The sequence below is a fragment of the Copadichromis virginalis genome, linkage group LG11, assembly GCF_057382275.1.
Source record: "Copadichromis virginalis isolate Kocher_CV1m ecotype Utaka linkage group LG11, C_Virginalis_male_GT1.1, whole genome shotgun sequence".
NCBI lineage: Eukaryota > Metazoa > Chordata > Actinopteri > Cichliformes > Cichlidae > Copadichromis > Copadichromis virginalis.
In genome coordinates, this window is record NC_140628.1 from 3,922,487 (window position 1) to 3,935,780 (window position 13,294).

Consider the following 13,294-nt stretch of genomic DNA (forward strand, 5'->3'; position numbering starts at 1 on the left):
GGCAACAGTGGGAAGAAAAAACGCCCCTTTAACAGGATAAAACCTCCAGCAGAACCGGGGGGGTGCAGACACGTGCCGTACTGGTCAGGGATGAGGGGAGGAAGACAGGAGAAAGACTTCCTGTGGAAGAGAGCCGCAGTGTGTAAACACAAAGTGAGTGAAGAAGAAATGCTCAATGCATCATGGGAACCCCCCAACAGCACAGGCCTAATGCAGTGTAAATAAGTGAGGATTGAGGGGCACCTGATCCAACCCTAACTACAACTAACTGCTAATTAACCTAATTACCAACAACTGAGAAGGTGTCTGAATCCAAGCTGGAAGCAAACAAACAAAAAGACAGTATGTGCACATTTCATAAACATTACAGGAACTTTAATCGTCTTCTTAAATACATGAAATGTAAGAAGGAATAATAATAAGTAGAAGACAGGGAACTAATTTATAAAAAACAATTAAATATTCTTGAGATTTCTGAGGAAAAAGCCCAGAGATTCTTCCCACAATATAAGGCAACTGTCTTTATTTATGTAATGAAATGTATGCAAATGTAGAATAGCCTTTTTTTAAACTCTTGTTAAAAACTTCCGATATATCAAACATTTTCTTGCATTTGTTGTAACAAACTAACCCGTGTGATGAACTTTTGCTTCCAGACTATTTTCGTTGGCTATGGGCCCACGTTTAAGTTCAAGACTAAAGTTCCAGCCTTTGAAAACATCGAGCTTTATAACGTAATGTGTGGTGAGGAGTCCCTTTTTTTCCATCTGCATTTCTGTGTTCAGGTGTCTGGGTGTGTTTTGATATCTGATATTTTTCCACAATAAGAATGCGTTAGCTGATGTTTACGTGTGTGTGACGTCTTTAGTCTGATTTCAGTCACATTTGTCCCATTCTTAGATCTTCTAGGTTTGAAACCGGCCCCTAATAATGGAACTCACGGCAGTCTGAACCACCTGCTAAGAACCCCCCCGTACAGACCCACCATGGCAGAGGAGGTCTCCAGACCAACAGCGTCTGGTGTTGTACCTGCAGGAACAGACAGCTTGGGGTGCAGCTGCGATGAAAAGGTCAGCCACGATGACTCAGAGGCAGACCTGAGCCCAACTTCCTGTCAGTCCCTGAAGGGAATTCTGTTCTTCTATTTTTCTAAACCTCTTCTAGTCTATTTTTTTGTCTTTTTTTTTAATTTCTCAACTCAATCATATGTTCAGCACATGCAGCAACATTCTTGGCTGTACATCCATATTGTCACACTTGGCAAAATTCCTCCCATCTTCTGCTGCTCAATTTGGTGCTTGTATGAATTGCAGTCTGAATTTCTGAGACTCACAGGAGTAGCACCCCACAGTCTGGGCTTTCTCCTCTGTCATCAGCACACCATGTTCACTGACAGAACTCATACTAACTGGATATTTTCTCCTTTTTTGGGCCAAACTCTAAAGATGGTTGTCCAGGAAAATCCCATGAGATCAGCAGTTTTTGAAGTGACCTCAGTGCCTCTTTTTAAAACTCCCTCTTCTTCACTTTTGGCCTAAAAGAGTTGACTCTAAAATTGTTTCCATAGGCCAAATTAGCCCCTTACAAAGTATGACTAACCTGCATGTATGACTGGCCAGATGCCAAACATTCGCTTGACTTTTAAATCCCACAAAAGGATCCATCTGGTCAGCTTATTTACTTAATTAAATTTTTTTTATAAGGTGCCATATGACAGCAGCAGTCCCCAAGGTGCTTTATATTTTAGGCTAAAAACCCTACTATAATACAGAGAAGCCCCACACAACCAGAAGACTCCCTATGAGCAAGCTCTTTGGCGACAGTAGGAAGGAAAAACTCCCTTTTAACAGGAAGAAACCTCCAGCAGAACCAGGCTCAGGGAGGGGCGGGGCCATCTGCTGCGACCGGTTGGGGGTGAGAGGAGGGAGACAGCACAGAAGATACACCATGAAAGAGAGATCAGCATTAAACGTGTGCTGTATAAACACACACACAGAGAAAAGAACAGCAAACATCCAGAACAAGGTGCTGTGAGAGATTACAGAGAGCCTGAAAGGGCCCTGACATCATGGAAGTGAGCCTGCGATGTCACAAGACACCAGACTGAATCCAGAGAAGAACAAGTTCTTTAGGGTTCTGAACCATCCTCCTGACAGGTACCCTGAAACACTAGACTTTATTTCCCGTGCTAATAACAGGATCATCACTTGAAACTAAATGCAGCCAGCATTTAGAGTGGGATGACCAATATAAATTCTGTGTTCACACAGACACTGTCCACACTGCAATATATCCACAGCAACATAACAAAGACCCTAAGAGGTCGACCTGGGCCGGAACAAACCGGACCCACTGAGGCCACGAGCCGCAGGAGGCAAGGAGTAGCTTTTGACTGCCCAAGGTCAACCAGGAAATATCAGGACACCAGAGTTCAGGCATATTTAGTAATACGGCTTTGTTCTGGCACCTCTCCCTCCATGTACAAACATGAAATCTAGAGGAAGGAAGAGCAGCAACAAGAGCTGCTCACAGAAGAAAGCAGGCATCGGTGCCCAGAGATACGAAGCTCATGAAATTGAATAAAGCGTGAAAGGAGGTGCAGGGATGCAGAGAGGCTGCAAGAACATGGTAACTGTAGGCTGAAGCGCTCAGCTGAGACATCAGCGTGTCTTTGTGTCTGATTGTTTTATGAGTTCTTTAAGGAATGCAAGAAAGTTTTTATCAAGTATGTATTCAAGTCAGTAACACTTTTTTGGCCCATCGGAGGTGTCAGCACAGATGCTCTTTATACGAAACATATTAGAACTACGAGGACAAGAACTACAACCCTTTAACATTGAAGGTGACGTAGAGCCCAGTTTATCTGTACTGGTGCGGTGAAACTTTCTGTTAGTGCACAGAAGTTGACCAACATATTTCACTCACTGGCCCCACGTCCTTATTTGAGGTTTGACACCGTTTTAGTAGATAAAGCTGAATGGCTTGGACATGAGCTGTGGTTTGGGGAAGACCTCGAAGGGGACTGGTGGCAGCTCCCGGGCCTGGCAGATCCTCATGGACTACAACAGAAATGAAGAAGTTAAAGAATTACAAAGGGGAGGGAGGGTGGGGCACATAAACGAGAGCGAACAGCTTGTGGAGCTGGGGGAACATGTGTAGATGAGGACCAGAAGGAGGCGTGTTTGGAGGCGTGGTCCAGCTCCTGAAATTCAGATACTTTATCTCCAGTTAATCCCTGAGATTTGGTAACACCCCCCCCCCCCCAATAAAAACAAAAAAGAAATTGTATGGTAATTACTTTTGTAGATAGTGAAAACATTTTATTGTTTATCTGTCGCAGCAGATGGTCCCGCCCCTCCCTGAGCCTGGTTCTGCTGGAGGTTTCTTCCTGTTAAAAGGGAGTTTTTCCTTCCCACTGTCGCCAAAGTGCTTGCTCATAGGGGGTCATATGATTGGTGGGTTTTTCTCTGTATCTATGAAGTGCCTTGAGGCGACTTATGTTGTGATTTGGCGCTATATAAATAAAATTGAATTGAATCGTTGGTTTCTGGCCCTCGGACCTTATTTGTAACACCCTTAAAGTTCCCTGGCCACTCTACCCTGACCCAAGCTTGTTTTTTGACAATAAAATAAGAAATTAATTTTTGTGTTGGTTTGTTTTTGATCCCAATTGCAACAAAATCACACATTTGGACATTATACGATCAGTGGTGTGGGCTGGGGCACTTAGTGTTGACGTCGTCCTCAGATTAAAACTCCTCAGTCATCGTGCAAACGGAGAGTAAGAAATCAGCTGTAGCATAAACCTGGTATGAAAAGTAAGACCCCAGATCCATGTTTCCTTGCCTGTACCCAGCAGGATTTATTAACCATAACTGGGGTCAGCTGCTCGTCTTGTTGTGCAGAGCAGTGTGTGTGATTGGTCAGATGTGCTATCAGCTGATCTATACCATAGCAGATGACTGAAGGGCTTTTTGTTGCAGAAGTTTTGCTTTTTTGCAGTTTAACTTCATTTTACACAGTGTAAAAAGATTCATCTGCATGGGTCTGTCATTCAGGAGGATTTGATTGTTTGTGCCTTTTTTACTTGTAAAAAAAAAGTTTCTTAATGTGCAATTGCTGTTCTCTTTTAAGCCTAAATAACCTTGATGCTTCTTTGCTTTCTGCTGCAGAGCTGGGGTCGGTTCACCTCGTCAAAATCAATAGTTTATTGACAATTTTAGAGTTTAACAGCCTTCTTAGTGCAGATATTGTGTGTGTAGTTGCTGTATTGAGGTGAATTAGACCCAGCTCTGCCCTGCACTGTCTCACTTTATGCTGTCTTTGTGATTCCCATGTAGATCTCTGGCAAGAGATTGTTTCAATCTCCGATCTTTTTGCAGTTGCGTGTAAAAAGTAGGGGCCAGAGAAGTTTGAAAGTGACCCTTGTACGAGGCTATAACCTGGAGTCACTCTGGCTCTGTCTCTTACAGAACAAAGTGGAGGAGCTAAACCAGCGACTGAGGCAAGCTATGGATGGTCAGTCTTTAACGCTCCTACTGAAAATGTCATTAATAAGTGACTTTTCCTTTCAGTCCCAGCAGATAAAACTAAGCGTAGTTGCAGTGAAAGTTTGGATTTGTAGCTCGTCTTGTTTTATTTGAAATTTCTTCATCATTCTGTCATGAACGCTCAGTCGTCGTTTTAATGCATCGATCTGTAAATGTCTTTTGCTACATTCCTGCTTGTCTGCGCTCTTCCTCTCATAGACAGCAGGAACCTGCCGTTCGGTCGGCCTGCTGTCCTCTTCCGTACCAAATACTGCATCCTGCACCACAGCGACTACATCAGTGGCTACAGTGAAACTCTGTCCATGCCCGTCTGGACATCGTACACTGCCAGCAGACAGGTACTGCTCTCTCCGTCCTCTCTGTCTTTCAGTTGTTGGAAGTACAAGTGCTTAGGTGTAGTTAACTGTTTAGCAGATATTTGATGTTTCAGAATTTTTTCTATAAGTTCATCTCCTGCTTCCAGCACCATTGCTACTATTGGGGAAACCTCTTCTGAGTGCCGTCATGTCACTGATTTCACAACAGGCTTTAGTTTAGGGGGGCTGTAGCTTAGGAGGTAGAGCTGCTCATCTACTGATCAGGATGCTGGTGGTTCAATCCTTTGCTGCTCCAGTCTTCATGCCAACACACTAACCCAGGAAGCTCTCTGATGCATCCGTCGGACTGTGAACGTTAGATGGAAAGCACTGCTTGTGTGAATGGATGCAAGTTGTATAGAGCAGAGTAGAGGCAGTGCATTTAACATTCAGACAGAGAAAACACCAACTCCTGTGTGAGATCTTAATCTCCGATTACCATGCTGATGATTTAGTGGTTACTGGTCTCCAGCTACGATCCAGACACCAAACAGCAATCTTTATGCCTGAAAGGCTGTCTTCAGAACAAAACAGCTTGTACTAACAGCATTTTGTCAAAAACTGGATGACATTCATTCTTGGTGACTTTCACCAATATTTCTCATGAGTCTGGTTGTGCACCTGGATCAAAGACATTTGGAAAATTTGCATCTTTTGCTGCTTCTGGCTTCACTGTGAGCCAACGTTGTTGTAATAATGTGATAAAAGGCTGAAATAATAACGGCTGTCGTTCTTATTTTGTCAGTTTCAAGGCTTCTTACTCGCCCTGAGTTTGTTTAAAGTTAGCTTCTTAGTTCGAAGACAGCTTAAAAATCCATGAAAAGATTTTGTTTTATTTCCATTAATTTCCATTTTCACTCATCTAACTACAACTGTTGTTCACTTGACAACTCTTTGACAGACAGCCGGGTCTCACACAGCCACGTTTGGCAGGATACAGTCAATCCTTTGTTACACACCGGTTGTCCTCACATTCAGCCCCGAGCTCCATCACTGCAGTTATATTAAGTATCTTTAAACAGCGAAGGATGCTATGAACCTCCTGCACAGCAGGAAACGTGCAGGTGCTGGACAGTGTCACCTGTCTCACCTGAATGCCTGCTGACTGTATCTTTTCTGTGCCATTTTTCTTTCTCTGGTCTTTGAAACAAATCCACGATATGTTTAACAGAACTTTGTATTCTGCTGGTCTTCCAGGTAGAAGTGTCTCCTCTGCCTGAAGCTCTGTCCAACTGTGTGAGACCTGATTCCAGAGTCCCTCCAGCTTACAGCCAATCATGTACCAACTACAGAGCAGATAAACACATCACGTACGCCTTTCTGTACCCACCACGTAAGTGAGCCCCCGCAGCAGAGTTAACACAGCATGTCTAGTGAAGGTTTTACTGGATTCGTATTCCTACAATAATACTACAATCATATTATTATTCTTTTTTCCCACACTTGATCGTATTCCATGACTTTATTTACCACATTAATCCTGTTTTTGTCCTTGCTGACAGAACTGTCGTCAAATCTAGACAAAAAATCCGATGCTGTCCTCATCACCAACACTGTTCCCATGTATCCTGCATTCAAGAGTAAGTCTTTACCTCAGCTTTAGTGAACTCTGTTTTATGCTTTTAGTCCACCACCATCATCTCTCTCCCTCTCTCAGAGATATGGGGTTATTTCCAGAGAGTGCTGGTGAAGAAATACGCCACTGAGAGAAATGGAGTGAATGTACTGACTGGACCCATATTTGACTACAACTATGACGGTGTCAGAGACTCAGCTGAGAAGATACGAGAGTAGGCACACTTAATATTTCCACGTTTCTGTTAAACCTCCTTACTCCATGTATATTTTTAACTGTGGACAGTGCTAATGTTCGGAAAGTGTGTGGAATAGCTTCCTGACCTTGATCTTCTCTTGCAGGTATATAAGTGGTACAATCCCAATCCCCACTCACTACTTTGTGGTCCTGACCAGCTGCTTAGACTTCACACAAGCTACAGACTCGTGTAACGGACCGCTCAACAGCGCCACCTTCATCCTGCCGCACAGACCCACCAATGATGAGAGCTGCAACGTACGGATGGTCACGTTTACGTTTTCCTTCTGCTCTTTTCCTTTTCCTCATCCACAGCAGAGCAATCTTGCTAACATAACATGAAAAATGTTTCCCGCACCAAACAAATAAATTAAAAAAACCACACAGCTGAGCTGCAGCCACACCAGGTTGCTCCTAAAGCTGATTTTGCATAAAGAAACAGCACTGATAAATACATACTCAGCTTCAGTCCAACAGGGGAATTGGAACGCTCTAATGCGTGGGTGTTCTTGCAAACACACTTCCTGCACTTATATTCTTATTTTTTACAGACAGTCTTTCAGGAAATCCGTCCATCAGACCGCAAAGAGGCTGTACAGTTAGTCCTCCAGTATTGCACAGCACAGCAATAAGTGCTATTACCAATAAGCTTTGCTGTGTCTCCAAGGACAGTGTCAAGAGCATGGAGGATATTCCAGGAGACAGAAAGTTATTCTAGGAGAGCTGAACAGAGCTGTAGAGGGTCCTTAACACATCTCCATATTTGGAGGGCTAGAGGGTGGAGTATCAGCCAGCAAGTTTAGGAAGAAGTATTCAATCAATCAATCAATCAATCAATCAATCAATCAAAGCTTTATTCGCCACGTGCAGGTTGCCCTGTAGTGAAATGGGACCCTCCCCCCAGGAGGCAACAAGCATCTAAGGCGTTTGGGAAGGGAGAGGGATGCATAGAATGGGAAGAACAAATTCAAATCAAATTCAAATTTTATTTGTCACACACAACCATACACAGTATGACATGGGGGTGAAATGCTTGTAGCTGTACAATGCCCGACCATTAAATGACAGAAGAAAAGTTTTACAATATTTGCAATTTACAGTTTACTACAAAATTTACAAATTAACTTAGGAATTTACAGTAAAGAATGTGCAAATAGCAGAAGAGATTATAAAGATTATAAATTATAGGAATTATAGGATTATAGGAAATGTGTGGTGGTGCGTGTGGTGACGTGTGTGAGAGTCCAGTCTTATAGTGACGTGTTTGGGAGAGTCCAGTCCTACACCTGGTTCAGGGCCCGAATAGCCTGGGGGAAGAAGCTCCTCCTCATTCTCTCTGTTTTGGCCTTAAGGGAGCGGAAGCGCTTCCCAGACCTCAACAGTGAGAAGAGTCCATTGTTGGGATGGGAGAGGTCCATCATAATCTTCCTAGCTTTGGACTTGCACCGCTTGGTGTAGATGGACAGCAGGTCAGGGAGCTCTGATTGAATGATGCGTTCGGCTGAGCGCACCACCCTTTGCAGGTCTCGTCTGTCCTGCTTGGTGCTGTTCCCAAACCAGGTGCAGATGTTTGCCGTCAGGACGCTCTCGATGGTGCAGGAGTAGAAGTTCTTGAGCACCTTCAGTGGCAGATGGAAGTCTCTAAGTCTTCTGAGGAAGAAGAGACGCTGACGGGCTTTCTTAACCAGGGAGTTGATGTGGCAGGACCATGACAGGTCCTGAGTGATGTGGACACCCAGGTATCGGAAACTGTCCACTCTCTCCACTGGCGTGCCACTGATGATGAGGGGTTTGTAATTCCTCGCCTGCTTTGTAGTGAAGTCCACGATCAGCTCCTTAGTCTTACTGATGTTTAGGAGGAGGTTATTCTCCTGGCACCAGGTCTCCAGGTTCCTAATGTCCTCCAGGTAGGCCGTCTCGATGTTGTCGGAGATCAGGCCCACAACAGCAGTGTCGTCAGCAAACTTGACAATGGAGGTGGTGTCTGATGTGGCTACACAGTCATAAGTGTACAGTGAGTACAGCAGGGGGCTTAAAACACAGCCCTGAGGCACTCCAGTGCTGAGTGAGATGGAGGGGGAGACTTGTTTTCCCACCCTCACTGATTGGGGTCTGTCTGTGAGGAAGTTGAGGATCCACTGACACAGTGATGGGCTGAGTCCAAGATCCGTCAACTTGGTGAAAAGCTTAGAGGGAATTATTGTGTTGAATACTGAACTGTAGTCCACGAACAGCATCCTAACATAATTCCCTAACAGTCTAAACACAGTCGTTATCAGGGTGTTGTTGTTCAGCTCCAGCCTTGAGACCGCAGCTGGTGCCACAGGGGTATCCCCATGAAGTGATGGTGGTTTTTCCTTTAGTGCGAACAACTCATATGAATTTCAAAGCAGTTCTACAGTCCGACACTGGTCTCTCAAACTCCCGTTGGAGAGCCGCGAGCTTCTCCATGATGTGATCAATTTGCGCTCAGAGATCTTATTCTGAGTATTCACAGCAGCCGTAGCCTCTCCAAGATCTTATCCGTGCTGCACTCAATGAGCCCATTTTGAGAAACTCACGCCTCTCCCATCGTTCCAATCCCAGCGGGCAGCCTTGTGGGGGTTTGAACAGCCGGTTCCGCTTTCTTCATTCTCCGATAAGTCAGGGCCAAGCCAGCTCCGATCAGCAAAAACCCTGTTACCATGGTTCCGAATAGGTCGATATCTTCAGCACTCAGGCTCACCCGAGCCCAAACTTCTCGTTGAGAAAAGGGTGTCAATTGCATTCAGAGACCAGTTGATCAAATCCATAATTCCTCTTTTAGGTTTAGAAACAGACTGTGAGAGAGTGTTCCAGGGAAAAGTAAAAACACAAGACAAGGACATAAGAAGCCAAGCAAGGAAGATAAGGGAGAGGAGAGGAGAAAAAGTGCGGCTGCCTTCGCCGAGAGTTCAAACTAGTAAAATACTATAATTTTACCTTTCAAAACTGGAGCACCTCCTGCCCTGTGGTAGCTGGGATAGGCAAGATGGCATTGTGTCATTTTTTAATATTCCAAAATGAAGGTAAAAGGTTCAAAACGACACAAAAGTGCACACCGATACTGCTGAGCTGTGCAGCGATCTCGATGCAGTGACCACAAGCATGTGACTGTGAAGGATTGGTGGTTCGTCTGACGGCCCACCAACGTCACAGCTGATTAACTCCACATCTGTGAGGTTTAGAGCATTAGCTGGAGGGACAATAAATCAAAGACATTGTCCAAAAACTGAATGAAAAGCTGCGCTAATCACATGTCTTTGAAAGGAGATAATAACAGTTACTGAGCTTTAACTGTTCTCCCGGGACCCCAAACTACGCTCACGTTCTTGTGAATAAGAAACTTTGTATGTGCAAAGTCTTAAGATCAACTGAAGACAGCCTTTCAAAACATGAACCAAAGAAACATTTTCGATCTGATGTCCATTAATAAGAGGTGACTGCTGCTAACGCTGCTCGTCCTTACTGCCTCCACAGAGCTCAGAGGAGGAGTCTCGTTGGGTGGAGAGCCTGATGAAGATGCACACAGCTCGGGTCAGAGACGTGGAGCTCCTGACAGGCCTGGACCTGTACCGCAGGACCAGCCGCAGCTACGCTGAAATCCTCTCGCTCAAGACCTACATGCACACCTACGAGAGCGAGATCTGAGTTCTGCTAATGTTCCTGACGTTATCTTCTGCCGTGGTGGATCCATGTGGTACCAGGAGGAGCTGCAGTCATCTCACCCCACCAGCTGCTCTGCAGCATCTATGCTGTGGCCCTTTCACTGACTCCTTCATGTGCTTTCATCTCAGTAACTGTTATTTTGCATACATTTTGAACACCACTCAGCTAAGAGGCCACTCGAGTTTAATATTTAGCTTTTCAAAAGGCAGAGATCGATATCCATTCGCAGAAATGCTGCTGCACAATGACACTCATTTCATCCAACCATGACTGTACCCACCTATGTGTCAGAGGCTGTGACTGGAAATGAGTCACAGCATCACTAAATATGTCTCGAGATACTCGAGTAGAGTTACACCATAACAAACAGATCGGTGTAGAGACAGATTCTGACCAATCAGATAAAAGCTTTTATTTTTCTTTGAATATAAGTAAGATGTTCTCCTATGTGTGTGTGGCTGTATGACATGCCAAGAGAAACACAAACTTTCTCACTTCCCTTCATCTTTAAGCAACCACTATTTTTGGATACACTCAATGAAATCAGTTTTCAAAAGTCTATAAAAGGCCATTGTGGATTTGGTTACATTGGTTACGTCCTCACGTTTGTGTATTGTCAGGTACACAATGATCTACATGTTGCACCAGTGCACAATCAGTGTTTCACCAGCCTGGAGGCTGTTAGGAGGCTAAATAAAGAAATTATGTTTTTGCACGTGGAGGTGCCTGAAACAGCACGGTGTCAAGAATCCACGATTCTTTTTCATTCCATATTCTGGACATTGTAACTTCAACATGGCTGACATTCATCAATAAGACCTGTTGTCACATCATTAAGAAACCTGCTGTAAGTCAGGTTCTCAGAGCACTGCGTTTCTCTTGACATCATGATGTTTTTCATGGTTATGAAGAAACAAAGGAGGTTTGTATTTTCACTGTTTCCTCTCTTCCTCGTTGATCTCCTTGGTCAGAGTGTGGGCAGTTTTCCTGTGAATGCACAAGCATTAAAGCAAGAAAGTTTATTTGCCGTGGAATTTCATCTTCTGTCCAATTCAGTCAACTTTCCAAGTCAAGTGAAAATGAATTCAAATGGAAAGCGAAGTGACCGTGAGGCTGTGGGATTACACTAGGCCCATCCATAAACGCTTTTACAAATCTGGGACTGCAGATGTAGAGAGCTAGAATCCACGTTACAGAGAAGCGACGTTTGAATGATGTCAAGGAAAAGCGCCTTGCACCACAGAGCCCCAGAGAAATCAGCAGTAAGGACTGTAAAACCAAAGCTGTCTTGTGTACGATGCATTCAGCTCTTCCTCGACATGATGAGTGCTTTAAAAATGTCTTTGGTGTGTCACAGGGAGTGACACTGGTGTTTGTGTGTGATTGTGAAGGTAAATTCCAGATTTTTCTTTGTATTTTTGATTGCCAAATATGTGGGTTTCATTGTGAATTGTCCAATAACAGTGTTGATGATGATTTATTGTTTTTGGAAAAAAAAACACACACCACCTGTGAGACCGACTTATTTAAACTTTATGGAGATTTGTCAATAAACAAGTGTTTTTACTAAAAGAGCTGTGCTGTCTGCTGGGGTGCTGTCAACAAGAGGAAATCCCTGTTGTGTGTCTGCGACTCAGTGTTTTGTCTTTTTGGTTCAAGTTTTATTCAGTGAGGTATGGTTTCCTGTTTATGTTACGTTTATGGTTGCTGTTCTGTTTCTGTGCCTCTGTGTTCTTGGGAAGGGTCATTGTCTTTAGCTTACGTGTCTTGAGTTCAGCTCTGTGTTTCCTGGTTTACCTTGATAGTCCTGGTCCTTTGTCAGTATAGTCTGCTTTACTTCCTGCGTCCTGTCACATTTATCCCAGCTGTGTCTCCCTCCTGTTGTGCATTTCCACTCCTTACCTGGTGTGTATCTATTGCTTGCGTTGTCCTTGGCTCTTTGTCGGTCTGTCTGTGTGTCGTCCCTCGTGTAACCGCTGCTCTCCGTCCCCTCGCGTTTCCAGGTGTTTCAGGTTTTGGCTCATTTTCTGTGTTCCACCTGTTGGTTGTTTTGTTCTGCCGTCAATAAAGGCTGACTTTCTGTTAGTGATGGCCAAACAACGCTTTCTGAAGCGTTGAAGCTCGTGTTGAAAAACGGTTCATTACTCAAAGCTTTTCAACACAGTCCTCTCTGGTGACATCTGGTGGCCAAACATATGACGAGCAGCTTGAATCTACAAAATAAAATGAACTGCTTCATTATGATTGGCCACTCTACAGAGTGGAGTTCACAGTTCTGTCTGATATTGGGCCGCCGTTGTGCTGCTTTGAGCATGTATTCTTTGGGGGGTGAAAAACTTGCCATGTTTATTTGTTTAATAAATAATTTTGATCAATAAACATTCCTTGTTTAAACATGTGCCATGGTGTGGTCTTTCTTTGCTCGTGACTCCTCGGCGTTTGTAAATGCAATAGATTAAAAATACATATAATAATGTACAAAACATTATGCGGTATGCTGTGACGTCCTGACTCCGTGTACTTATGCAATCAATCGCTGGACAGTTATGTTTATAAATCACATTAAATTAGGCCAGTTTTCTTATACGCATTTTTGACCCGGGGGTAGAACTGATCATGAACTTGTAAAGTAAAAGTGATGCATTTAAAGTCAACCTGTTTGGTTTTTATTTAAGAAGAGAATTTGTTCCACTGTGCGACAGTCGAGTCTGTTTCTTTTCGTGGAGATAATTTCTCCTGCCTTAGAGGAAATCCTCTCACATGGAGCAGAAGACGCTGGCGTGCACAGACCATCAGCTGGGTGAGTCCTCCTGAAAACCCACCTCTTTACCCTGGCCTTTGACACCACCAGAGATGTTGGTTTTTAGTTTGATTTTGGTTGTTTTTAG

General features: G+C 44.0%; 1 protein-coding gene across 3 annotated transcripts in view; it reads left to right on the plus strand.

The window, feature by feature from the left end:
- Positions 1 to 12,804, plus strand: part of enpp2 (ectonucleotide pyrophosphatase/phosphodiesterase 2) — an 83,138-nt gene extending 70,334 nt beyond the window's left edge. The window contains exons 17-25 of one of the 3 annotated variants that reach the window (XM_085472870.1): positions 657 to 744; positions 901 to 1,070; positions 4,383 to 4,518; positions 4,749 to 4,888; positions 6,104 to 6,239; positions 6,409 to 6,486; positions 6,564 to 6,696; positions 6,824 to 6,977; positions 10,218 to 12,804. In XM_085472870.1, coding sequence (XP_085328996.1) covers positions 657 to 744; positions 901 to 1,070; positions 4,383 to 4,518; positions 4,749 to 4,888; positions 6,104 to 6,239; positions 6,409 to 6,486; positions 6,564 to 6,696; positions 6,824 to 6,977; positions 10,218 to 10,388 — 1,206 coding nt within the window. In that variant the 3' untranslated portion in view covers positions 10,389 to 12,804. Of the gene's footprint in view, positions 1 to 656; positions 745 to 900; positions 1,071 to 4,382; positions 4,519 to 4,748; positions 4,889 to 6,103; positions 6,240 to 6,408; positions 6,487 to 6,563; positions 6,697 to 6,823; positions 6,987 to 10,217 lie in introns of all 3 variants that reach the window. The other 2 variants (XM_085472871.1, XM_085472872.1) reach the window with 2 other exon arrangements.
- Positions 12,805 to 13,294: the final 490 nt, after the last annotated feature.